We start from the raw sequence: 27,743 nt of genomic DNA, 5'->3' as shown, positions 1-27,743 counted from the left end.
TTTACATAAAAGATGTTTGCATTTAGTTCACAAGACAAAACAATAGCTGAATTTATTAAAATAACCCCATTCATAAGTATGTGAAGCATTGATTCTCAGTACTGTGTGTGGTTACCTGATGATCCACGACTGTTTTTATGTTTTGTGATGGTTGTTCATGAGTCTCTTGTTTGTTCTGAGCAGTTAAACTGAGCTCTGTTCTTCAGAAAAATCCTCCAGCTCCTGCAGATTCATCAGTTTTCAAGCATTTTTGCATATTTGAACCCTTTCCAGCAGTGACTGTAGGATTTTGAGATCTGTGTTTTCATACTGAGGACAACTGAGTGACTCAAACACAACTATTAAAAAAGGTTCAAACATTCACTGATGCTCCAGAAGGAAACACGATGCATTAAGAGTCGGGGGGGTGAAAACATTTAAACAGGATGAAGATGTCCCAATTTTTCTTATTTTGTTTAAATATCATTGTTTTTCATTTAGTACTGCCCTTCGGAACCAACAGAAGATACTTGCATGTTTCCTGGCAGAAAAATTAAGTACAATTTACCTTGATATTTGAATTCAAAAGTTTTCACCCCTCGGCTCTTAATGCATCGTGTTTCCTTCTGGAGCATCAGTGACTGTTTGAACCTTTTTTAATAGTTGAGTTTGAGTCCCTCAATTGTCCTCAGTGTGAAAAGATGAATCTCAAAATCCTACAGTCACTGCTGGAAAGGGTTCAAATATGCAAAAATGCTTGAAAACTGATGAATCTGCAGGACCTGGGGGATTTTTCTGAAGAACAGAGCTCAGTTTAACTGCTCAGGACAAACAAGAGACTCATGAACAACCATCACAAAACATAAAAACAGTCGTGGATCATCAGGTAACCACACACAGTATTGAGAATCAATGGTTCACATACTTATGAATGGGGTTATTTTAATAAATTCAGCTATTGTTTTGTCTTGTGAACTAAATGCAAACATCGTTTATGTAAAATATCTCACTCAGGACAGTACTAAACAAAAAATAACATGCATTTTTTATTATCCCTCTTATTTTATTAAAATAATTCTCATTTTCACAGATTCTGCAAGGGGTTCACATACTTTTTCATGCCACTGTATGCACATACTGTATATTAACCCAAAAATGTGGAACTAATACTACAAGTGAACTATAGCTGATCTTTTTCTCACTTTGTTGTCTCCACTGGTTTGGGGTCAAAGTTGCCCTCAGCGTCGACAGATGCTTTCTTCTCAGTCACAGATGAATAGCTAGCATCCACGTAATCTGGAGGGATGGCACCCGCAATGGCACAGATGCAGGGCATGGCGATCTTAAACAGCTCTGCATCAAATTTCTACAGAGATGAGATGGCAACAACTGTAAGTGTTCTTTTTTTCAATAAGAATTCATCTGTTGAGACATGTTTGTGTGTGTCAAACCTTGTGCGCGAGGGACTCAAAGATGCCCCAGAAGAGTTTGCGAGAGAGATGCAACTCCTCCTCTGATGAGACTCCAAAGTTTGCCCATCCATTTGGCAAGCAATAATACTTCCAGCAGCGCTCATAGTGGTTGGTCAACAACTAAAAAGAAACAGGATCAGCTTAATTACACAAAAATATGACCCAAAATCGCTCCAACGAATTAAAATAACTATACTTGCATACCTTTAGGGGCATCTTGGCGTACTCGTTTAAGATCGGCACATCAAATACCAGCCTTCTCAACAGATGCTGCAACATAGATGGCCGCAGATACCTACAATTCACAAATATTACTTTATTAGCTCCAATATTTTAAGTTGGCATTTCTAGTATTGATGTCAGTACAGAGTGGATAACTAACTTGACAAGAGACATAAGGCAGTCCTCGATGACGTCCCTCTGGGCCTTTGTAAGTGCACGGCCACGGGACAGTCTGTAGATGGTGTGCAGCATAGAGTCGATCATGATAGCACGGTGGTCGGTGCCAGCGAACAGTGGGGCACACTTCGTGAGCAGAGGCAGCACAGCTGAGCACAGGTAACGGTTCAAAGCTAGAGCCATCTCTGTGGTGCTAAACGCCACCTGGAGGAACATTACAATTAAGATCACGATGTTATGATAATATCATGTATGATACGATATGAGATATATAATATATATGATATGATGTATGAGAAATTATATGACATATGATATTCCGTCCGTCACATTGGGGCGGAAACCTTGTATGTCCAAAAACGTATGTACGTACTTGTATGTACTTTTCAGGAAATGGAAAAAAATACTGGATTTTTGAAATTAAACACTGTGTTGTGAAAGTTGATATCAGACACTTGCATGTGTCGTTATATTATTGAAGGGTTAGTTCACCCAAAAATGAAAATTCTGTCATTAATTATTCACCCTCGTACGACTTTCATTCATCTTCAGAACACAAAAAAAGATATTTATGATGAAATCTGAGAGATTTCTGTCCCTCCATTGACAGCTGACACTTTGATGCTTCAATAGATTTAATTTAGGCTTTTATTCACATATAAACATTCATCAACTCACACATCAGATATGGTTGTTTGCATTTTATTTTATACGTATTATCTTTTTGTTCTTTTAATTCCTTTTCCTGTTTTTAGTTCATTTTTAATGTACTTTATGTATCATCTTGTTATTTTTGACTTTTAATGCATTTTAAATATTGCTGTCTGGTTGAAAGAGCTGGGAGAATTAGGAAGAAAGCATTTGTGATTAGGTAAAAATTTGGTAAATTTGGATAAGGGGACAAACCATGGGGAAATTTGAGCTTTGGTGCATGGTTAAGATATCTCTGGATTACAGTCAGGACACTTTCCAAAGGGGGAAATTACCAAAGGGGGAATTTGAACTGTGCTGCATAGGTAAAATATCTCCGGAAGGGATATTAGGGCTGTGTGGCGCAGTTTGAGGTGTCTTGGCAAAAGGGGAGATTGAAACTTTGTTTATCAGTTTGAAGTGCCTTAACAGGTAGCAGTCCTGTCATGTGAGGAAGATCCATTTAGATCTGCTCTGATGGACAAAAAAACAAAAAAAACTCCCTAAGACTTCCTAGCTCTTCCATCCAGATAGAAAAATTCTCTGTTTTTACTGTTATTTCTATTCCTTATGTTCTATTTTTATTCTTCTTCTTTATGTAATGCACTTTGAATTACCATTGTGTATGAAATGTGCTATACAAATAAAATTGCCTTGCCTTGCCTTACCTAAACAGAAGCTCAAGCATGTTCGCTAGACGAATGCGAACCACTGAGGTTCATTCTGGTGTTAAGCATCATGATTGAGCTTTCGCAAGAACCAATGAGGTTCATTCTCGTATTACGCAGCACATTTGAGCTTCAGCAAGAACCAATGAGGTTCAGGGTGAGTAATTAATGACAGAATTTTCATTTTTGGGTGAACTATCCCTTTAAAATTTTAACAAAATCAAGCTCAAATGAAGTTATGAGGTATTTGACCAGAGAATGTTGGACATATGCGTTTTGTCCACCAACAGAACAGCCGCATCTACGGCAGTAAGTGCATCGCATTACGTTTTCACCAACTTCCACATTATAAAGTTTATTGGAGCTATTTGGGCTCATTTTTTTCTGTCATTTGGCTAAAAGCTTAAGTTATAAAAGTTAAGTTATAAAACTTACGTTTTTAAGTTATAAAAGATGAAGTGCTGGACTTTACAATCGTGCACACGTGGCAGCCATTGTAAGTCCACAAGGCTGTAAGTGCATATGAAGTGTGCCATTTGGGACAGGGCCTAAGACACTTATCCCCGGCACAGGTGGAGTTATGTGGTTTTACCAACAGTTTGATGATCCAATCCAAAAAAAAAGACTAAATATATAGATATGAGGTTTCCACAATATATTATATTAATTATATTAAATTATGAAAGGTAAAGAAGTGATAATAAAATATGAATGACAATATTAAGAGCTTACCGTATCTAGTGAGGCTGCAGCTCTCATATCGGGCAGGAAGCCCACCTCTAGCACATGCAACAGGAAGTCCTGGTTTTCAATGCCGTACACTCTGTCCAGGAAAAGCACCATGGAGGCTTTGTGGTCTGGCACGAAACTCGCAGACATTTTTGGCTCAACGATCTGACCGTCTATGAAAAGTGTCATAGACAAAACAAGAGTTAATTAGAAGTGAGTTTTATGGAAGCCAGAGTAAAAAGTAAAAAAGACTGAAAAATAAGGATTAAAATAAGATAGATGTTCTGTACCTTTGCCTAAGGTGGGGATCTGAACAGGAAGGCTGATGACTCCCACCAAGTCTTCAATGGGAACGAGGGACCTCAAGATGGCTCTGATTCTCAAAGCTTCACCTTTACCTGCTTGGATCAACTGTGGATAAAGAACAGGTTGAAAATTAAAGTCCACAGGAAATCTGTTGAAATGTGACCTTCATCTTATACACTACATTTCAAAAGCTTGGGGTCATTTTTTTTCTTTAAATTAATACTTTTTTTCATCAATGATGAAATAAATTGATCAAAAGTGACAGTAAAGATGTTTATAATGCTACAAAAGATTTCTATTTTAAATAAATGCTGTAAAACTTTTGATTAATCAAAGAATACAGTGTATCACTGCTTTTTTTTTTTTTCATTTCAAAATATATTAAAATAAAACATTTAAATTGTAATAATATTTCACAATACTATTATTTTAATGTATTTTTGATCAAATAAATGCACCCTTGGTGAGCAGAAGAGACTTCTTTCAAAAACATTTTGAATGTATGAATGATTATGCATTATGTTTGTCATGGACTTCACAGGTAAATTATTAAAGGGTTAGTTCACCCAAAAATGAAAATGATGTCATTAATGACTCACCCTCATGTCGTTCCAAACCCGTAAGACCTCCGTTCATCTTCGGAACACAGTTTAAGATATTTTAGATTTAGTCCGAGAGCTTTCTGTCCCTCCATTGAAAATGTGTGTACGGTAGACTGTCCATGTCCAGAAAGGTAATAAAAACATCATCAAAGTAGTCCATGTGACATCAGAGGGTCAGTTAGAATTTGTTGAAGCATCGAAAATACATTTTGGTCCAAAAATAACAAAAACTACGACTTTATTCAGCATTGTCTTCTCTTCCGGGTCTGTTGTCAATCCGCGTTCACGACTCCGCTTCTTCTTCTTGTTCTTCTTTCCTGTTTTACGGCGGTTGGCATCCAGCTTATTGGTGCATTACCGCCCCCTTCTGCTCCGGAGTGTGGTTCACGACTCCGCAGTGACGCTGCTGACGTAAGACGCTGCTGAGGTGTTATCCGGTGCGCCCAAGCTTCGTTTACAGTCTGAGGGAGACGCACGCTGTATTCAAGCTATTCTACATTGTTTGTATTTTGGTATTGCTATATTTTTTAAAATGGTGCATGTTGCGGATGTCCTAATCGCCAAAAACAACCACGCGACGTAAAAGTGCATTACCAACGCCGACAGATGAAAGGATTCAATGGAATCAATTCAATGGAAAGGATTCCAGAAGAGAAGACAATGCTGGATAAAGTCGTAGTTTTTGTTATTTTTGGACCAAAATGTGTTTTCGATGCTTCAAAAAATTTTACAAAAAACTAATCCACTGATGTCACATGGACTACTTTGATGATGTTTTTATTACCTTTCTGGACATGGACAGTCACCGTACATACATTTTCAATGGAGGGACAGAAAGCTCTCGGACTAAATCTAAAATATCTTAAACTGTGTTCTGAAGATGAACGGAGGTCTTACGGGTTTGGAACGACATGAGGGTGAGTCATTAATGACATAATTTTCATTTTTGGGTGAACTAACCCTTTAAGTTGTTATACTTACATGCATCTCAGGAGCGCAGCGACCCAGCAAGTCAATAAGAGCACAGTAAAATGACATGATAGCATTTCCAAGATGCACTCTGTTCTCCTCAGGCTGCTCCTCCCCTCCAAACCTGTGAACCAATCACAAGGGGTAATTTTATGTCAAAACTGTTTAAATAAAAAGCTAAATTCAAGCATCACATTCACTGTAGGATCTTACATGAAACGTCTGTCCTTTTTAGGAGTTGGCCCATCTCGGGCAGGGTCCTCAGAGATCTTAATGGCCTCCTCGATGGCGGCTAACAAACCCGCACCACCCTCTCCTCTCAGTGCGGGGCCAAAGCACTCAGGCCGACGAATCAACAGACGAACAACCACATTAGCATTCTCCTCTACGCTCTCACCTGCAGGGGGAGACAAAAAAACACAAAGTTTAATTATGAATGCCTTCAAACACAGGAGTCAGAGACAGACGTACACTAAACATGCTCACCATTTACAAACACTGCAAAGCGCAGGAAGTCTAGATATCTCTCTCCTCCACTTGGATTCCATCCTATGTCAGGGTAGCCTTTAGCCAGCAGCATGGGGCACATCCGAAGACCACAGCCAGCCAGATACGTCACCACCTAGCACAATGAAGCAATGCATTTTTATGCAATGGTACATTATAAATCTGTCCAAGGTGCCTTTCCCTGCATCTGGCCTAGGAAACTAGGATTGGCTCCAGCCCTATGACTTAGAAGGTCATATAAGGAATAGAGAGAGAGAGAGAGAGAGAGAGAGAGAGAGAGGTTCTGACTTCTGAGCATTACCATCTCAAGATCTTGCTCTTGTAGAGCCAGGGCCAGCTCATTGTTGTCAATGCAGGACGCAGCAGCAACATCCAGAGGAGTAGATCCACGCACCCCTAAAAAGACACACAAAGATTAAAAATCATTAAAAAAACAACAATAATACCAAGATCTAAATTGTTTTATTTTAATGTTATTTAGTTTTTTTTTAACTAACTAAAATCTAATGATTGTCGGCGTAGTCTAAATTACATTACGACTAATGGTGTATTTTTATAAGGTTATCAAATATCACATTCCCTGTTTGTTCTTTGAAAAGCTTGTATATGTGTGTTTTAGACGTGACTATAAAACACATCAAGTGAGTAAGGCTCAACTTTTTTTTTACCCTGTCCACACACAAATTTGATGAAAAATAATATGGAATATGTTTCCCATAAACATGAGAAAAAGTAAAAGTACATATATGTTTAGAAGACTATAATATACAATACAAATTGTTAGGCCAAAGGAAGCTTATAAAGGAAAAACAATAAAGGTCCCAAAATGGATCCCTGGGGCACACCACACGAAAGAGGAGCAGATAATGAGGGAAAAATTCCCAAATTTACAGGAAAACCACTGTAGTGCAGTGTCCTGTATACCTACCATACATTTAAGACATTCAAGAAGAATTATTTTGTTATGGTCAATGGTATCAAATGCCACGCTCAGATCTAACAAAATACAAGTGAGTGAATCCTGAGCAAGCGAAATATCATGTGTATAGATATGTTTGCAAATATGTAGGTTTAAATGATTGAATTATTATTTTTAGTCATATGTTTTGTGTGTGCTCTTACTTATTCAGAATAATGGAAACACTAAAAGACTATAATGTGGAAGAAGTACAGTTTATTGATTTGATCTGAGTAATTGTATTCTTGTTTTTATCTTCATTTAATTATACAGCTTTTTGTCCTTGTATTGTTTTGTGGACCCAGGAAGATTAGCAACCACTTTGTGGAAGCTAATAGGGATCCAAATAAATAATAAAGAATACAGAATTTTAATATTCTGATGAATATAAGTTCTGTCAGGACCACTATCATCAAATATGATAGATAATGCATAGAGTTTGTATTGGTGGTATGGTTCTGTTCTGGGCAAGAACTTCCTGGGCATCCATGCAGCCTAGCATGGATAAGAGCAGGGAGAGCAGCAATAAACCCCCTAGGGTAAACAGAACAGGACCAACATACAGATATCATTAAATGTCACGATTTAACGTACACATATTTCGAGAATTAGTCTGATTCAGGGGAAATAATAAGGCCAATCCTAACTGAAGAGAGGAGGAGCTGGGGATGGAGGAGGGTAATTTGCTCCTGAGAAATGCAATAGCTGCTGATAATACTGAGGAGCTTATATATACAGTAGATGCCATAATAGGCGTCGTATTCCTATAGGTAGACATAAGTCACCTGGGAGTCAGCTGATGCAAGCTTGACTGACGTGACCTGCCAGAACTGACGCTAACGCTAGATTTTTACAAATTTAACAAACCAAAATCGAAATCCTCCTGAGTTCAAGTGCTGTACCTCTGGTTGGAAAAAACTACTTTAAAGTGTCGCAATAGACTAAAAGCACGTTCACATCAATGATAATTATGATGATAATTAACAATAATGTATATGTGATCACTCTAATTCTATGCTACAACGATAATGACATATAGGTATGACATAATTGGAATCAATGTCAGAATGATTTTTTTCCAGCTAATTAATGATAAAAACACTGACAGCCAATCAGAATCCACCCTATCCATTGTACATGGGTGTGGACACTAATATAGTCATTGTTATAGTTTTCAGTCTTGGTGTGAATGGACCTTAACAATAATAAAAATATGCTATCTGTGTCAGGTACATTTTACAAAGCAACCGACCCAGTCCAATGCCACTGTTCTGCAGCAAGTATGAGAGGTGGTCGAACATGGAGCGCTGGTTCTGACGGCTGATCCTGCAGAAGTAGCACAGGAAGCGACAGCAATTGGTCACCATTTGCGGGAATCGAATTTCCTATAGACAAAAAAAACAAAAAAACATCAGTTTCAATTGCAGAGATGTTTCCTTGTCCAGGAAAAACAGCTTTAAATTTACAGTATGTGTATAAGAAAAACAGGAAAGCACCTTAGAGTCTCCTCCACCTCCCAGCACGTTGACCATAACCTCCATGACCGTCTCATGCATGCCCAGCGCACGCATCAGGTTGGGGTGCTGGTAGAACAACTTGTTGTTCATGATGTTCCTACGAGGCAGGAGACAAAATGCATTTGAAATACCACAAATGATGCAAAAGATATGATTTTCAGCTAAACATAAATGACTCTAAAGAAGTTCAGGACAAAGAGAACAAAGTTTTTTTTTTTTTTTTTTAATGAAAATTAATAGAAAGACAATACTTTCAGGAAAGACATTAAATTGATCAAAAGTGAAAGAAGAAAGACATTTATAATGTTACAAAATATGTATATTTCAAATAAATGGTGTTCTTTTGAACATTCTATTCATTAAAAAATGCATCAAATCTGCATATTAGAATGATTTCTGAAGGATCATGTGACCGTGAAGACTGGAGTAACGATGCTGAAAATTCAGCTTTGCCATAATAAATTACATTTTAAATTACAGAAAACAGTTATTTTAAATTGTAATAGCATTTCACAATATTACTGTTTTACTGTATTCTTTTATCATGCACCCTTGGTGAGCATAAAATTCTTCTTTTAACAACATTAATAAATCTTACCAACCCCAAACTTTTGAACTGCAATGTACATCAAATATGGGCTGAGATGTCAAGCACTGTACTGTATCTGCTCAGCAGTCATTTGATGTACTCACCCAATGCTCTGGATCATAAGCCTCTCCTCTTCCGGGCCCATTTGGACGATGAGCAGGGAGCGGATTTGACCCAGGCACTCCAGCAGGTCCATTGTGTCCTGTATGGACACGGCATTGATGGCATAAGCTTTTGGCAGGGCGCGGGTCAGCTCTCCAAGTGCGTCATATTGCCGGTGGAGAAGACTGAACATAAGCCGCACCAGCTCAGGGTTCTGAATAAAGGACTCCTGAGCCCAATGGATCATCGTGTGGGATATCAGCTCCTGTAAAGTACCTGAGGAATAGAATGACATCCAGAAACTTTAGACAAACACACAGTAAAAAAAGAACATTTTGATCTATAGTTGAGGAAAGTGGTGCAACCATGAGAGAGATGAATCTGAACAACCTTCTCAAGATGTTTTACTACATTTTCTCACCAGGTTTGGGCTCTTCCTCTGGTTCTGGCTCCTCTTCTTCCTTTTTCTTCCTAAAGTTCTTGACCTTCTCCACCAAACTGAGCAGTTTCCCTTTCAGAGACGCTTCTACCTCTTCTTCCTCCGCTTCTTCTTCAATGTGGACACCTGAGGTACAAAAACAAATATGGGTAAGAACCACATAGTCCAGATTTTTTTTGTCCAGACTTGGTCAGTCATTAAGGCTATGTTCACATCCGATAATTTGTTTATCCAATTGGAATCTGATCTAAATGACTCTGATCTAAATGACTGTCCACAATGTGTATCACAACTGTTCAGATCTGATTTGTGTCCCCCGCAAGCATTCACACTGAAAAAGATTTCCAAAAATGCAATATTTTGCCATTCACACTTGCTAAATATGATTGTATTCGCACAAAAATCAGATTTGGACTGATAGTCTGAACGCGGCTTAGGTCTTCTTCATCATTTTTGTGTGTCATAATTTGTTAGTTTGAATCTTCAAGAAGAAGAACTGAATCAGTTTTCAGGTGATTTTTCAGTGTTGTAATGTGGTCGTACAGTAATTTTGTGGGATGTTTTGAACACTGACCGCAGTGATTTAGGAGGTCATTGTGGAAATTCTGGAGGGTTTCCCGCACATCCTCTGGCACGGGGCAATCCTCATCTTCTGGGCTGTTCTTGAAGTTAGTCAACAGGAAAACCTACAAATATGCTCACAATCAGTAATCAGTCTTCCTGAAAGCAGTTAAATCATATGTGGGTTTAAAGGTGCCATCGAATTGAAAATTGAATTTATCTTGGCATAGTTGAATAACAAGAGTTCAGTACATGGAAATGACATACAGTGAGTCTCAAACTCCATTGTTTCCTCCTTCTTATATAAATCTCATTTGTTTAAAAGACCTCAGAAGAACAGGCGAATCTCAACATAACACCGACTGTTACGTAACAGTCGGGATCATTAATATGTACGTCCCCAATATTTGCATATGCCAGCCCATGTTCAAGGCATTACACAAGGGCAGCCAGTATTAACGCCTTTAATCAAATGTAAACATCCAAATAAATAGCATACTTACGCGATTAGACATGCTGCATGACGAACACTTTGTAAAGATTCATTTTGAGGGTTATATTAGCTGTGTGAACTTTGTTTATGCAATGACAGAGTCGACAGCTCGGGAGGGGGCGGAGAGCCCGAGCAATTAAAGGGGCCGCAGCCTGAATCTGCGCATTTCTAATTATGCCTCAAAATAGGCAGTTAAAAAATGTATTAAAAAAAATCTATGGGGTATTTTGAGCTGCAACTTCACAGACACATTCAGGGGACACCTTAGACTTATGTTACATCTTGTAAAAAAACGTTCGATGGCACCTTTAAAGAAGAGCTTAAAGTAGAAGTGCGTCTTATACTTGTTCCTGAGGAGGAGAGCGGAACTCTCTGGTCCTGCGAGCCGTCTCTGCAGCAGACATAGTAAATGCTCTCATTAGTTCGTTATATCGTTCACGTTGGTTTGACTGGATCTGCAGTACAAAATTATCAGAGAATGCCAAAATAGCCTCAACTCTGTGTCTGAGCTCACAGTCACAGAAATACTGTAGAAGGGTACACATCTAAAAGAGAGGGGGAGAGACAGACAAAGACAGTGTTAAAAAAGTACTAATGAGAGAAAAATGGACAGACAGACAGACAGATAGATAGATAGATAGATAGATAGATAGATAGATAGATAGATAGATGATAGATGGATGAACAGAAGGATGACTAGAAGGATGATGAATGGATGGATGGATGAATAGAAGGATGGATAGATTAAATTAGAGATTAAAGATTAAATTTACCTGCAGTTTTACAGACTCTGGCAGCTTCATTTGAAGTAGCCCCTCCTCTGGTGCCTCCTCTTCCTCCTCTTTGGCATCTTCTCCTACTTCCTCTGCCTCCTTTTCCTCCTCTGCTTTTTCTCCATCTACTTTCTCTCCCTCCTCCTCCTCCACCGCCTTCTCAACCTCTTTTCCTTCCTCTCCCTCCTCCTTCTTCAGAGCTTTCAGCTCTTCATCCTCCTCCTCCTCCTCCTCTCCAACTCCTTCATCCACGGCTTCCTCCTCTCCTTCAGCCGCTTCTTCTTTCTCCTTCACCTCCTCTCCTTCCTCCTTGGGAGCAGCTTCCTCTCCTGGTTCCTCTGTTTCTCCTGCCTCCTCTTTCTTCCCGAACACACTGGGATCAATCATCTTGAGAATGTGTTTGACGTCTTCATTGTTGAAGATGCCCATAATGAGGAGGGTGCTGATGAGTTTGAGAATGGGAACGAAGTGGAACTCAACGCTGCCCCCAACAGGATCACGCATGGCCTGGCTGCCATCAAACACGGCTTCTGTAAGCATGCTTAGAGCCTTGATCTTCAGCTCCTGTAAAAGCAGAAAGAGTGCACATATATTAACAAAGATATTGTCTATCAACAACTGTAAAATACAATGCTTTATTAACATTTCTTCATACTATACTGTATCATTAAAATGCTATAACAATGATCTTTACCTGCTTTTTAATGCCTCAGGTATTCTTAATCAGAATTCAGTTAATACTTAAATTTTTCTTGTTGGTCCTTAAAGGTCCATTAAGCAGTTTTTTAGAAACAGTGTTGAACACTGAAATCAACACACAAACAAACAATGTTGTGAATATTTGTGTGTGTCTGCTTAAAAATGTGTGTACGTATGTAGTCCTGGCTGTCTAAATAGGAAAAAACAACAAAGTGGATCGGACCGATCAGACTGAGCATTACAACTTGTACTCTTGTAGCCAATCAGCAGTAGGGAGCATGTCCAGTCATGATGGGGGAGGAGAGAGAGTGAGCAAGAGGGAGATTTGAAGAAAGACAAAGAGAGATAGCTGAGAGACATTACAAAAGAGAAAAGATCAGAGGAATATAACTGGAAAAAGAAGGGTTATGATCAGGCAAGGAATTTAGGATTCGTGTCCATATTAGAAAAGTTTTCCAGTGCTGGAGAGACCAAAGTGGGAAGGCCTAATGCATTGTTTCTCCTTGATACTTGAGTAACATTGGTTTGGCTATGTTTCACAGAACTGATATATGCTGTTGTTGTAATATTAATGACAATTTTGAGTGTCACTGTGAAGTGAAGTGACATGTAGCCAAGTACGATACCCATACTCACAGTTTGTGCTCTGCATTTCACCCATCCAAATGCAAACACACAGCAGTGAGTATTGAACATGCACCACCCGGAGCAGTGAGCAGCCATTTTTGCTGCGGCGCCTGTGAGTGATTGGGAGTTGCTCAAGGGCACTTTAGTTGTGGGTAATGAGAGTGGAAGAGAGAGCTATTCATTCACTCCCCCCTCCTATATTTCCTGCCGGTACTGAAACTCGAACCCGTGACCTTCAGGTTACAAGTCCGACTCTCTAACCATTAGGCCGCGACTGTTTGTCTGATTGTCTGCTGATTTCAAATATCAACAATGTTTCTCAGACATCAAGTACTGCACCTTTATATTCTTAGTGTATTATCTATAGGGCTTTTCACACTGTGCTTAACCCTGGGTTAACATCGTTCTAAACACTGCTTTTAACCCCAGGTAAAGGAACGTTTCAAACTTGTCATTTAGAAGCGGGGTTAGCACTGCATTTTACCAGGGTCATGCTTGGTGGTTACTAGTGTGTTGCTATGCAGGTGCTAGGGTGTTGTGAGTGGTTGCAGTTTCTAGGGTGTTTTGGGTCATTGCTACGTTGTTGCTACATGGTTGCTAAGGTGTTCTGGGTGTTTGCTCTGTTATGGGTTTGATAGGGTATTGTGGGTCGTTGCTAGCTAGTTTCTAGGGTGTTGTGGGTCATTGCTATGGTGTTGCTAGGGTGTTCTGGTTTTTTGCTAGGGTGTTGTTGTGTGGTTGTTAGGGTGTTTCCTGGGTATTTTCTAGGTAGCTGCTAGGTTGTTGCTATGCAGTTATAATGGTGTTCAGGGTAATTGCTTGGTGGTTACTAGTGTGTTGCTGTGCGGTTACTAGGGTGTTGTGGGTGGTTGCTTGGTGGTTTCTAGAGTGTTTTGGGTCATTTCTAGGTTGTTGCTATATGGTTGCTAGGGTGTTCTGGGTGTTTGCTCTGAGATGGGGTTTGATAGGGTGTTCTGGGTCATTGCTAGCAAGTTTCTAGGGTGATGTGGGTCATTGCTTAGTGGTTGCTATGGTGTTGCTATTATGTTCTGGGTTTTTGCTAGTGTGATGCTGTGTTTTCTGGGTATTTTCTAGGTGGCTGCTATGCAGTTAATATGGGTTATGAAACCCTGCTCCACCACTTTTAACCCCGCATTTGCGGGATTTGGACAGTTACAGAAACACTGCGCATTGTATATAAACAGGAAATTCATGGTTTGAGAGGAAAAAAGTCAAATGCTGACAGGAAACTTGACAATTTTAGTGAAGACTATTTCATTTTTACCTTTACAGTCCGAAATGTCTATTTAGTATAAACTCGATAGTACCAGTTGTCCATACGAGGATTTTATGTAAATAGCGGTTCGTCCAATCAATGACACTGACACCACAAACATGCAAATATGAATGTTAACCCAGGGATTAGGAATGTACAGTGTGAAATGTCATCTTATGAATACCCAGGATTAATTGTTAACCCCGGATAAATTATGAGCAGTGTGAAAAGTGAAGCAAGATAACCCAGGATTCCGTTTAGAATCCTGGGTTTAGAAAGACACAGGGTTAACTATTTTAAGTGTGAAAAGCCCTTTAATGTACCAGCAATCACTATTGGATGCCACTGTACCTGCAGAGGGATGATGGGGCTTAGAGTGTAGAGATCTGGGTCAGTGCCCACAAAGTTGATGGGGGAGAAGTGTAGCTTGGGTCTGAGGCAGGTCGTGAGGCCCACTCCTGGCAGGTCAAGGGCTGCCTCTGCATCTGGGAAAAGCTTAATACTGAGTGTCTCTTCTGTCATGGGAATGATGAACTCGCGGTTGGTTCCCAAGCGGTTGCGTTTGGCCGACTCCAAGTGGATACTGATGAGAAGGTCGTAGTAGCCGCTGCGGAGAGGGCCGGGCAGGTAGGTATTCTCAATAGCGTAGAAGAGCTGGGATTCGTCCACATGGCTGCAGAGGGCATGGGCCACACGGTTGTTGCCCAACGCGCACACGGCACAATAAAGCATCAGAGTGTGATAGTGGAACTTCAGCAAGTTGTGCTGCTCAGACAGTTCCAGGACGTCAATACACCTGCATATGAGAGGAATATGTCAACTATCAAACAATACACAATAACTAGACAAAAAAGATACAAATACTAGATAAATGTTGGCTTAGGAAAGCCTGTTCAGAAAGTTTGAAGTAATTTAAAGTCAGCATTAAACAGAAATTGCGACAGGCCTTTCTTCCTTATTGTGATGTATAACCAAATGAAAAAATGTAGGGCGGGACTTAAGGAGTTGATTGGATCATTGTGGTTTGCTATTGGTGGATCTCATGTGAGTGACAGGTTGTCCCACTCTTGTGCCTTGTCCCGCCCAGTAAACACGTCATCAGAGAAGAGAAGAGATATTGTTGCAAGAGGGAGGGTAAGTTATTTTGATTAAAGTTTGTGAGGGCACGTGAATTAAAAAAAATAATAATAATGATGTGCTAGGGTGTTGCTATGCAGTTGATAAGGTGTTTTAGTTGGTTGGTAGGCAGTTACTAGGGTGTTACTAGGTCATTGTTAAGGTGTTGCTATGTGGTTGCTAGGATGTTCTGGCTGGTTGCAAGGATGCTACTATTTGGTTGCTATGGTGTTCTGGGTTGTTGCTAGGCAGTTTCTATGTGGTTGCTTGGGTATTCTGCGTTTTTGCTAAGTTGTTGTTATGTGGTTGCTAGGGTGTTGTTATGTGGCCGCTAGGGTGTTTTCTGGGTATTTGATAGGTGGTTGCTAAATTGTTTCTATGCAGTTAATATGTTGTTCAGGGTCATGCTTGGTGGTGTGTTGCTATGCAGGTGCTAGGGTGTTGTGAGTGGTTGCAGTTTCTAGGGTGTTTTGGGTCATTGCTAGGTTGTTGCTACATGGTTGCTAGGATGTTCTGGGTGTTTGCTCTGTGATGGGTTTGATAGGGTGTTCTGGGTCATTGCTAGCTAGTTTCTAGGGTGTTGTAGGTCATTGCTATGGTGTTGCTAGGGTGTTCTAGGTTTTTGCTAGGGTGTTGTTGTGTGGTTGTTAGGGTGTTTCCTGGGTATTTTCTAGGTAGCTGCTAGGTTGTTGCTATGCAGTTATAATGGTGTTCAGGGCCATTGCTTGGTGGTTACTAGTGTGTTGCTGTGCGTTTGCTAGGGTGTTGTGGGTGGTTGCTAGGTGGTTTATAGAGTGTTTTGGGTCATTTCTAGGTTGTTGCTATATGGTTGCTAGGGTGTTCTGGGTGTTTGCTCTGAGATGGGGTTTGATAGGGTGTTCTGGGTCATTGCTAGCAAGTTTCTAGGGTGCTGTGGGTCATTGCTTAGTGGTTGCTATGGTGTTGCTATGAGATTGCTATTATGTTTTGGGTTTTTGCTAGTGTGCTGCTGTGTTTTCTGGGTATTTTCTAGGTGGCTGCTATGCAGTTAATATGGTGTTCAGGGTCATTGCTTGGAGGTTAATAGTGTGTTGCTATGTGGTTGCTAGGGTGTTCTGGGTGGTTTTGGGCTAGGCAGTTGCTAGGGTGTTCTTTTTTTGTTAGATGGTTGCTAGGTTGTTGCTATGTGGTTGCTAGGGTGTTCTAGGGTGTCCTGGTTGGTTGCTAGGTATGTAGATAGATAGATAGATAGATAGATAGATAGATAGATAGATAGATAGATAGATAGATAGATAGATAGATAGATTTGTTTTTTGATAAATTTGATAAATTTGTTTTGCTTTGTTTTTTCCCCCCAAATGATTGTTTTATTTTTTTTATTTTTTTGTTCTCAGCTCATCCTACAGTACCTGTTCTCTTCAGGTATATGCAGAGCCATCATGGTGAGAGGTTCTGTACATTCCACCATCCAGCCGTGCCTCTCGCTCACCCGCCCCACCTGTGGATTCAGAAAGTGGTTGGGCATCCTGCTCCAGATCACAGGGGTCAGCATTTGAACATCAAGCCGAGGAGGACACTGGGGCACCGGGTTCTTGCGCTCACTACGGAACATGGCTGCTGAAAGAGGCATGATATTCTACAGGATGGAGAAAAAAGTGAGAAAGGTAACTAAATCTTTAGTAAAAGAAAGCTGATGACTTTAAGGGCAGAAGCAAAGGATAAAGCTGACCTTGAGTTTTCCAAGTTCCAGTTGCAGCATGTTCTGGCTGGCTGGCAATACAAACACAGCTGGAAACAGCTTAGTGTTGGGTTCCACCTGAGAGGGCATTTGAGTTCAAATGAACAATATGCACTCCTAACAGTTTAGAAATTAAGACAGGTGCTAGGGAAAGTTAAAAACAGAATTTATAATTGCCACTAGCGCCTTTAAAGAGATGAGCTGCACTCACCTGATAAAAAGTGTTGATCTCCTTCCCATTTGCTGTGAAATTCATTAGACCTGTTGCCAGATCAACCAAGCAACCAATCACTAGATCCTCCTGGCTAAACCTCTGCTGGGAGCTGCTGCCAAACTCTCCTCCCCACACCATATAGCAGTTACTTCTCCTCATACTGATAAACAAACAGATTATTATAAGTGTCATATTCCTGAGTGATGAAAAAACGTCTCGGGTTACTGATGTAACCCTTGTTCCCTGAGTAAGGGAACGAGACGCTACGTCAATAGTTCCCACGAAAGGGAACAAATATTTATAGCTTAATCAAAGGGAAGAATACTTTTATTTTTATGTTAGATTTCTAATTCAAATAAATTCTGTAATAATTCTGATAAAAAAATACGAAGTAGCGCAGTTTTCAACAATGAATTATGTCTTGAATTAAGTTATTTTTCTCACTGTATTGTAAAAAAAATAGTGTTTCCTTAATTTAAGCATAAATCTGACAAAAAAAATTGTGAGGTTGGTCCTTAAAATAGAAAACAATTTGCCAAAGAGATGAGAAATTCAAAACATACTCTCTGAAAACAAGTTTTATTATTTTAATTTGGTTGTCAAATATATGCATGTCAGTTTAATGCTTCTTACATTTTCACCTTTCTTTTAGAAAATACTAAAAGAACATCTTTTTTTCTGTTTTTTTTTTTCCAAGTGGCAACATTTTTGAATGTGTGCTGTACATCCAAAATACTATACTATAAATATTATAAATGATAGGCATTACACTTTTTCAGTTTCACAGTAAAAAGAAGTTTCTTAAGGTAAAATCTCTCTTTTTTTCCGCTCTAAACTAGGCCACTAGTGCAGTGCTCTTACATCACCAAAATCGATATTCACCTACATCACCTCACTATACTGAACATTTATTTTTAACTACAAGCTTCTCCGCACTGCAGCTTCTTGTATTTATCCACATAGCCCATATTTCAATAGTTAGACATGACACATTTATGAGCTGAATCTCACCTGTCGTGTATGTTGCCCTTGTCGTCTCCAACTGTCACAGTCACAGTACGGACCTTAGACAGGTCGAAGTTGAGGTCATACATGTGGAAGTCTGGGGTAACCCAACCCACCCATACCCCGCTAGGTTCTTGCCCAGCGAAGATACGGACTGAATAATAGTACTGCACAGTGGACACAGAGAGAGAGAAGGATAAGTGATAAAACAAGAGCAGAAAGTCTATCATATACGACAGATCATGTAATGAAGACTGACTGTGGTTGTATTGAGGATGATCTCGGGGTCGTCACGATCATCGGGCACCACATCCTCCATCAAACGGGGCATAAGAGGTGGAGGTGGAGGAGGGGTAATCATGGCTGCCTTTTTAGCTTTAAACAGGAAGCTGAGGGAATAAATTTGAGTGGTCAAGCATGAATGAGAGACTTTCTTGTAAAAATGAAGTGTGTTTGTGTTGAATGTGCACTTGCAGTGTACTTTAAATCCTAAAAGAATAAAAAAAACTTCACTTGAGATAATATAATATTAATGAAATAAAAGGCCACTTAAGTGTACTTAAATGGCACACTTAAGACTTGCGGTCTCCCTACGAGTATGCACTTTCACTTGTAAAGCTCATTTTGTAATAATGTCAAATTACTTTAGTACATTTTAAATAATTGTTTTAATAATCTTTTGTCATGCAAAAGATCCTAAAGCTCATGTAACTTGATTATAATTTCAACTGTAGTGTGTTATGCAATATTATTACACATCTCTGTAGAATACTTGATTCTGGTTGGTCAATCACACCATCCAGTGGTATGTTATTCCCATATAACAACCGCTGAAAACAGATAACACAGGCTCATCCAATTTACTGAAGTCAGCAGTGCTATACGCTTGCTAGGAATGGTTTTTCTTCGTCAAAGTTTTGCGTTTGGTGAGCTAATAAAGTATTAAAACTCACTCAAATCAATATTTTGTGTACAGTTATTTGATTATGTCAACGAGTATCGTGGACTCGCACTCTCTTGTTTCATACAAAAGCAGCTGCTGCTATTTTGCGACTATTGTTTTGTACACTGTTGGATTATAACATAACAAACAGGTACGATTTTAAAACAGTTTCATCTCTTATCCCCATAATTATTTATGTGGTGAAATGGCATTTAATAAGTGATGTGACTGTACCGTATCCCTTAAATGTCCATTTAGTTTGAACTTGCCATGCTAGCAACTGCTCTCTCCGCAGAAGCTTTGCATTTAAAGAGCTAATAAAATATTTTGACTCTATTTCAAAAATAGATCAATATTTCATGTCTAATTCTTTATTTATGTGGAAAGTAGCCATGTAATAAGTGGGATAATGTACATCCAGCCAGTTGCTATCTCAGAATAAACCCTGACAGGGTGATCAGGACTCCGATATGAAGAGGAAGGGTCTTGTATCAGCCTAAACGGGTTTAAGGGATACTTCAGCAGTTTGGACTTTAAGGGATAGTTCTACCGAAAATTGACCTTGTTTTCCCTGATCTTGCCCATTGGTCTTCTGTGCACGACTATGCATTCGTGAGACTCTATCTGTACCACAGTTCACTATGACCTGCCCAGAAAAAGCACACAAGTTGTGAAAAATCAAGATGAACAAAAACGAAACATGAAATACAACCCATGTACCTTCTTCTCTGAGGTGAATATATCAGTTGTGTTTGTTGTAACAAGAAGTTATCGCGTTCACATTTGTCAACTCAGTGAAGAAAGTACACGGATGCTTTTTGGGGATTTCTAGGCATTATATTTCATGATGCATATTTATTAATCTTGATTTCTCACAACTTGTGTGTTTTTTTTGGGTGAGTCGGAGTGAACTGCAGCACTGACAGAGTCTCACAAATGTGTTTGTTTTTCACCAAACCCTATCATAAATCCCCAGAACACATGGAATATGGGACACGTGTTGCATGGGATCATTCTGTGATACTTATGCATCTTCAGGACAAATGGAAGATGCATAAGTATCATAGGATAAAAACTTCCTAAAAGTCCTCAGTTCTCACCCTTTCTTTTTTCCTTTCTCGGATGCAGTGTCTTTGTCATTTTCTTTACTGTTTGGGATATCTTTGGGCACGGATGGCTCCTTTTCCTTCTCCTCCTGCTCTTTGCGACTGGCTGACTTTTTCAGCACCTCAAATTCAGAGTCGGGGTCCACCTCCAGCACCTGGTCCTCAGGGATGGTGAGGGTCCGTGTGAGGGGAGTGGTGCCAGCAGGCACCTTGAAGGTCAGGTCGAACTCTACAGGCATGCTCAGTCTGAAGAACAGCATGTCTGTGTTGGCGTTTTGGGATCCGAAAGTTTTGTGGGTAATTTTCAGACAGGGGGCGCTGTCTACGGTCCCATCCACGCGAGAGACCTACAGGTCACGTGAGAACATTAAAACGGGTCCATATACTTTATATTTAACTTTAAACTCAAATAAATGTCACAAAGATACCTCAATGTGGTTGTGGTCGGTGGCAACTGGGACAAACTGGGGCAGGCTCTTACTGAACCACATTGTGATGTCTCTCTTCATGTTGATGGCGAATGGCTCAAAGCCTTCTTGGAGCCCACAGATGGCGAAGTAGCGTAGGCTGCTAACATTCTGACCTAGGTTAATACGGCCAACCTGAGAAAGACCCAACATGCAGACTGGAATAAAACCTGGAGAGAGAAAAATAAAGAAAATAGGCTGATTTAGAGCAGGGGTGGGGGAAAACAAAATCGATACAACATAGAATCACGATATTTTGTGTAGAAATATTGTTTTACAAATATAATATATCTGATACATGGTTGCCCAGTATTGATCTTCTTTGGGGACATTTGCAGTTGAAAAAGGAAATGAATAGCTATGTATGTTTTCACAATACTTGCCACAAAATGTATATAATTGCAATAATTTTGTATCGTGACTTAAGAATCATGATAATGTTGTGTCGTGGGGACTAGCATTAGCCTTAGCTATGGACTTCAAAGCTGAGGTTAAATCAGTTCCTCTGGGGCCATTTGCAGTTAAAAAAGGTAATAAATCGCAATATATTGGTGTGTTCATGTTATAATTACTGTAATTACCAGATTAAAACTTGTAAAAAAAGGCTCACGTCCTCATAGAACTCATAATTACAACATAATTAAACTGGGAATTTTCTGAGAGCTCCAACTTGTACCATGTGATCACTGCAGATTCAATTTGGCATTACTATAGAAATGCATAGTTCCGAGTCTGAGGATATGAACAGCTCAGAGAACGTCATGTGTTGTCATCTCGTAATTATGGTTATTACAACATAGCATGAATGCAGCATATGTTATCGCAAAACGCAGCATTTCACAAAATGTATAAAATATACATTTTACATATCGTATTGTAACTTAAAGCTGCATGCTGACCCCATTTGATGTCAAACGCCATTAATTCTTGTGCATTTTGTGCCAAAGATTTCATCAACATCTAAGGAGCCATATTAGATTTTGCAATTAAATTTGCATATTAAATTACAATGATGAATGGCTTTACATGTCTTAAAATGTAGCATATTAATCATATGGAACGTTTTTATGATATCTTTAGGTTGCTGCCAAGCCAGGCTATTCTTCAAAAATTAATATTTTGTGTTTGATGCAAGAAAGAATGATGAGTATTTTCAGTTTTGGAAGAATTATCCCCTTTAATACATTGAATCCCTTTCCTTAATACTAAAAACAACTATTCAATCAGAAGTAAATTTCCTATTACACAGCTTTTTAAATCCCAGACTAGGATTGATCCGAGTCTGTGAAAACAAACCTCTTGAGACTTAACCAAAAAGTATCTGCAGACTTTTCCTGACTGGCTAAACAACAAGGCTTAAAAAAACACAAACATTACCTCTAAGAACACCTCATTGAAACCCCACTGATAAACTGTGCTACAAAAAAAACAATATTGTTATAGCCCAAATCCTCACCGTCTCCAATCTCAATGTCTTTGAAGGCCATTTCAGAGCCAGAATCACTGATCAGCATCTCTCCGTTAAGAGTGAACATGATGTTCATTTCAGTGAGGTCTATCATGCAACCGACCACATCACCAGACTGCCACTGACGACCAAATGGCTCATTACCAATGTGCCATCGCTGAGCCTTCAGGGAGAGCAGAGGAGAGTCATTTAGCATTCATTGCATCTATACAAAATAGTCTATCAGCAACTTGTGCAGCACACAATATATGTTGGTCCAATTACTATATAACACAGCAGAATTAAATTAATATGACGCCACTGACCCTGTTTCCATTAAAGACATAGGCCAGCTCATCAGAACCAAGCTCAACATCAGAGCGGACGTTCGGTCGAGCCCAGCCCACCCTCATCTCTCCTGTGGTTACGGCCTCAAACTCAAAGTACCATTTTCCTGAGGTGATAGCGTACTGCTTCTCGGCCCTGAAGATACGCACTTTATCTCCACGTGTGTTCTCAACACCATGACCACCTGTGGGAGAAAGACATTTGAAGAATTTAGAACTGAATAAATGATACAAAACCAATCAAATATTTACAAACCCGATTCCAAAAAAGTTGGGACACTGTACAAATTGTGAATAAAAAAGGAATGTAATAATTTACAAATCTCATAAACTTATATTTTATTCACAATAGAATATAGATAACATATCAAATGTTGAAAGCTAGACATTTTGAAATGTCATGCCAAATATTGGCTCATTTTGGATTTCATGAGAGCTACACATTCCAAAAAGGTTGGGACAGGTAGCAATAAGAGGCCGGAAAAGTTAAATGTACATATAAGGAACAGCTGGAGGACCAATTTGCAACTTATTAGGTCAATTGGCAACATGATTGGGTATAAAAAGAGCCTCTCAGAGTGGCAGTGTCTCTCAGAAGTCAAGATGGGCAGAGGATCACCAATTCCCCCAATGCTGCGGTGAAAAATAGTGGAGCAATATCAGAAAGGAGTTTCTCAGAGAAAAATTGCAAAGAGTTTGAAGTTATCATCATCTACAGTGCATAATATCATCCAAAGATTCAGAGAATCTGGAACAATCTGCGTAAGGGTCAAGGCCGGAAAACCATACTGGATGCCCGTGATCTTCGGGCCCTTAGACGGCACTGCATCACATACAGGAATGCTACTGTAATGGAAATCACAACATGGGCTCAGGAATACTTCCAGAAAACATTGTCGGTGAACACAATCCACCGTGCCATTCGCTGTTGCCGGCTAAAACTCTATAGGTAAAAAAAGAAGCCATATCTAAACATGATCCAGAAGCGCAGGCGTTTTCTCTGGGCCAAGGCTCATTTAAAATGGACTGTGGCAAAGTGGAAAACTGTTCTGTGGTCAGATGAATCAAAATTCGAAGTTCTTTTTGGAAAACTGGGACGCCATGTCATCCGGACTAAAGAGGACAAGGACAACCCAAGTTGTTATCAGCGCTCAGTTCAGAAGCCTGCATCTCTGATGGTATGGGGTTGCATGAGTGTGTGTGGCATGGGCAGCTTACACATCTGGAAAGGCACCATCAATGCTGAAAGGTATATCCAAGTTCTAGAACAACATATGCTCCCATCCAGACTTCGTCTCTTTCAGGGAAGACCTTGCATTTTCCAACATGACAATGCCAGACCACATACTGCATCAATTACAACATCATGGCTGCGTAGAAGAAGGATCCGGGTACTGAAATCGCCAGCCTGCAGTCCAATGGCCCATCATAAAGAAGAAGATGTGACAAAGAAGACCTAAGACAGTTGAGCAACTAGAAGCCTGTATTAGACAAGAATGGGACAACATTCCTATTCCTAAACTTGAGCAACTTGTCTCCTCAGTCCCCAGACGTTTGCAGACTGTTATAAAAAGAAGAGGGGATGCCACACAGTGGTAAACATGGACTTGTCCCAACTTTTTTGAGATGTGTTGATGCCATGAAATTTAAAATCAACTTATTTTTCCCTTAAAATGATACATTTTCTCAGTTTAAACATTTGATATGTCATCTATGTTGTATTCTGAATAAAATATTCAAATTTGAAATTTCCACATGATTGCATTTTGTTTTTATTCACAGTTTGTACAGTGTCCCAAATTTTTTGGAATCGGGTTTGTAAATCTGAAGACTTTATTACTGTCTGTTCCATATTCTGGATCCTTGTATATGAAAGACACTGATAAGCACTAAAACACAGACTCACTGCTCTCCTGATCTGGTGGCTCGATGTTGTATCCATAGCCAATCAGAGTGCGTACAGCGTTGTTCACACTGTCTCTGTTGGTCTTCTTTGTTCTCTCGTCCAGCAGGTTGTATGGCACCAGACGAGGGTTACGTTTATTCAAGATGTCCTGAGGGTAAGTAATAAGAGTAAAAAGTTTGGGTTCCCTTTTAAGCTTTAATTGAATTTCAGTTCACAGATATTCAATACAGTCACACAACAAAGTTCCCATCCAATTCAATTATCAGCAAAATATGACTGAAGCCCAGATTGTTTAATTGTGCATTCGTGGCACGCGTTCACCAGCATGCTCCAAGATTTGCTCGAGCTGTTCCTATCGTGACGCCGATGATAAAATGTGCAACCCATATTAATTCTATTGAGAATTTGATTTAGGATGCACATAACTAAGAGACAGAGCGTCCATTGAAAACACAATTGTGATGAAGCAGAATGTCCAAAAGCTTGCCTAATCTTTTGCTACACACTCAAAAGCATGTACTTTTTCTTCACAAAAACAGTATGTTTAGGGCATAGTATATGTAGAAGAAATGGGACGCAGCACATCTTTTTTTGCATTCCAATTATGACATCCAAAGGCATTTTTTCTAGCCCTTTTTTCCTCCACCACTGTTTTTCTGCCACCACATTGACATAACTGTGATGTCTGCTCCCAAATGTTTTTTTATGACAGAGTCATCAGTGTCCACATCTACCTGCACAATGCTGTAGGTCCATCCTTGTCTGACTCTGTCCCGTGCCCAAACATTGTGCCCATTTTCCGCCAGCTTCTCCACCAGCTGGTTCTGATTGGGCGTCAGTTTGACATGATTGAGGTCCAGAGGAGCAGGTTTGTACCCACTGCTCATCACATAACTGACCAAGAAACAGAAAAATATGAAAACAAAAACCTTATACATTTACAAGATAAAAGTGTGTTTTTTAGGTTTACATACGTTTTGGGCAGTTTGATCTTCCTCAGATTCTCCTCCGCTTTCTCATCTCCCATGCCTACATGGCATCCCAGAGCTAAGAGGGTTCTGGAGAGGTCAAGCAGAAAAAGTTGATAAATAAATCGGATAGACAGACAGATGCATAAGTAATGAACTTCAGAGATTTGACACTCACTTCAAGGTCTCTCCAGACATCTGGAGGTTATAATTCCTCTCAGGTTCTGGAAGACTCTGAAAGTCCACTAGACACGGGTGCAACTTCTTATTATCATCCCTGAACTGAGAGAGAGTTCACATTTAACAGATTTAATAAAGATCTTGAGTTTATATGTATGTGTGTGCTTGAGTTGGTGTTTATTTGCAAAAAGCAGGCAGAAAGCGCTTACCACTCCATAAGTCCAACCCTGCTCAATGCGGGTCACGGCCCAGAGCTCGTGGATGTTTTCTGCAAGCTTCTCTCTGATCCGCTCCAAATGAGGAGGTAGCACAATCTACAAATGACATACACAACACGTACATGTACATTGACCGCTCAGTGAAAGTGTTTCTGCCAAGCAAAAATATGGGTAGTTTAGTTCACCTGGGCAGTGTCAACAGGACAGGGTGTGAATGAAGTGTGTGTGAGGGACTGCGTGGGGCCCAGTAGGTTTCTGACTCCATCAAAGTCATGTTTATACTCCTTAATGGGCTCAATGCGCATTCTGTCTTTGGGAAGAAGAGCTTCGTAACATGGTGCGTAACCAGGAGGGGGCAAGAACTTAAAATCCCCATGACGACCTCCCAAAAGGAAGCGAGCTCTGAGAAATGAAGGAAAACGCAGGTCAACAAGTGAGAAGACATTATAAATGTGCATGAATGAATCAAATTTCTAAAAAATAAGACTATTCATTTTAGTATTTAGCGTTTTTATTCATTATTCTTTGGTCCGTTAAGAGGTTTTTGGAAATAAGTCTTACAAAGGCTGCAATTATTTAACCAAACATACAGTAAAACAGTTGCTTTCTGAAATATTACAATTACAATTTAAAAATAACTGTTTTCTATTTTATTATATTTGTGGCTTAATTTTAAGCATCATTACTCCAGTCTTCAGTGTCACATGATCCTTCAGAAATGATTCTAATATGCTGATTTGCTGCTCAATAAACATTTCCTATAATATTTTTGTGAAAACCATGATGCATTTTTTCAGGATTCTTTGATAAATAGAAAGTTCAGAAGAACATTTTTACTTGAAATACAAAGCTTTTGTAATGTGTCTACTGTCACTTTTAATTTGATCAATTTAATGCATCCTTGCTGAATAAAATATTATTTTCTTAAATAAAAAAAAATAAAAAATAAAAAAAACTTGCTGACCCCAAACTTTTGAATGGTAGTTTATATTAAGTGTAAATATTAATATTCATAGAACCTTGTGACGTATATGTTTTTGGATTGGTTTCATGTCTTTTATTTTGTAATTTGTCATAGTCATGTTTCCTGTCATGTCATGTAATTTCCTTGACCCTCATGTGATCTTGTCATCTGGTTCCTTTGTCTCATGCATTATGTTTTGATTGTTTCATTGTGTTCATTACATACATATATATACATTCAGCTTAGGTCGGGTCAAAAGTCAAGTCAAATCCAAGTTATCGTCTGATTCTGTTTACTTTGTATTTGTTTAATATTTCAATAAACTGCATTCTCATCTTAACTCGCCTTCAGTGGACTACAATTGCAACCCTAAAATTATAAATATACTTAATGTGCATTGAATGTATCATTTATATATTATCCATAAATTATATACATATTAAAATAATTATTGGTTTAAGCCAGATGATTTAATATCAGCGTATCCCTACTACAAAGATTTTCTAATTAAGAAAAGTAACAAAATAATAATGTTAATTACTTCACTCCAGCGGAGAAGCTAATGACAGGGAAGAAGAGGCCGTCTACGTTGAAGTTCTCAAACATTCCCTGGACTGGATGGCCATTAATACGGAAGGAGATACTGGGCACGCTCAGATCCAGACAGCAGCTCACAACGTCATCTGCTGCCAGGATGTGCTGGTTGGGCGAAGCCACCTGACGTGGCACGTGACCTACACAGAGAAATGATGGTTATGTAACTCTCACACACCACTGTATATATAGAATA

General features: G+C 39.4%; 1 protein-coding gene across 15 annotated transcripts in view; it reads right to left on the bottom strand.

Annotated features, from left to right (window-relative positions):
• The window catches only part of ryr1b (ryanodine receptor 1b (skeletal)), a 123,620-nt gene that overhangs the window by 59,551 nt on the left and 36,326 nt on the right, over positions 1 to 27,743 (bottom strand). For all 15 annotated transcript variants that reach the window (XM_048168722.1, XM_048168711.1, XM_048168715.1 and 12 more), the window contains exons 19-52: positions 27,495 to 27,687; positions 26,175 to 26,391; positions 25,981 to 26,085; positions 25,770 to 25,873; positions 25,598 to 25,681; positions 25,358 to 25,517; positions 24,624 to 24,771; positions 22,697 to 22,902; positions 22,380 to 22,554; positions 20,885 to 21,093; positions 20,451 to 20,803; positions 18,667 to 18,796; positions 18,414 to 18,574; positions 17,400 to 17,562; positions 17,180 to 17,266; positions 16,860 to 17,086; positions 14,707 to 15,151; positions 11,754 to 12,317; positions 11,325 to 11,525; positions 10,501 to 10,612; positions 9,909 to 10,052; positions 9,490 to 9,763; positions 8,776 to 8,893; positions 8,532 to 8,664; positions 6,623 to 6,717; positions 6,301 to 6,436; positions 6,028 to 6,211; positions 5,827 to 5,938; positions 4,228 to 4,348; positions 3,941 to 4,110; positions 1,834 to 2,054; positions 1,656 to 1,746; positions 1,431 to 1,571; positions 1,182 to 1,345 (exon numbers count right to left, since the gene is read on the bottom strand). In XM_048168722.1, coding sequence (XP_048024679.1) covers positions 1,182 to 1,345; positions 1,431 to 1,571; positions 1,656 to 1,746; positions 1,834 to 2,054; positions 3,941 to 4,110; positions 4,228 to 4,348; positions 5,827 to 5,938; positions 6,028 to 6,211; positions 6,301 to 6,436; positions 6,623 to 6,717; positions 8,532 to 8,664; positions 8,776 to 8,893; positions 9,490 to 9,763; positions 9,909 to 10,052; positions 10,501 to 10,612; positions 11,325 to 11,525; positions 11,754 to 12,317; positions 14,707 to 15,151; positions 16,860 to 17,086; positions 17,180 to 17,266; positions 17,400 to 17,562; positions 18,414 to 18,574; positions 18,667 to 18,796; positions 20,451 to 20,803; positions 20,885 to 21,093; positions 22,380 to 22,554; positions 22,697 to 22,902; positions 24,624 to 24,771; positions 25,358 to 25,517; positions 25,598 to 25,681; positions 25,770 to 25,873; positions 25,981 to 26,085; positions 26,175 to 26,391; positions 27,495 to 27,687 — 6,148 coding nt within the window. The remainder of the gene's footprint in view (positions 1 to 1,181; positions 1,346 to 1,430; positions 1,572 to 1,655; positions 1,747 to 1,833; positions 2,055 to 3,940; positions 4,111 to 4,227; positions 4,349 to 5,826; positions 5,939 to 6,027; positions 6,212 to 6,300; positions 6,437 to 6,622; positions 6,718 to 8,531; positions 8,665 to 8,775; positions 8,894 to 9,489; positions 9,764 to 9,908; positions 10,053 to 10,500; positions 10,613 to 11,324; positions 11,526 to 11,753; positions 12,318 to 14,706; positions 15,152 to 16,859; positions 17,087 to 17,179; positions 17,267 to 17,399; positions 17,563 to 18,413; positions 18,575 to 18,666; positions 18,797 to 20,450; positions 20,804 to 20,884; positions 21,094 to 22,379; positions 22,555 to 22,696; positions 22,903 to 24,623; positions 24,772 to 25,357; positions 25,518 to 25,597; positions 25,682 to 25,769; positions 25,874 to 25,980; positions 26,086 to 26,174; positions 26,392 to 27,494; positions 27,688 to 27,743) is intronic.

This window comes from Megalobrama amblycephala, linkage group LG19, assembly GCF_018812025.1.
Source record: "Megalobrama amblycephala isolate DHTTF-2021 linkage group LG19, ASM1881202v1, whole genome shotgun sequence".
Lineage (NCBI taxonomy): Eukaryota > Metazoa > Chordata > Actinopteri > Cypriniformes > Xenocyprididae > Megalobrama > Megalobrama amblycephala.
This window is presented reverse-complemented; position numbering and strand designations above follow the sequence as displayed.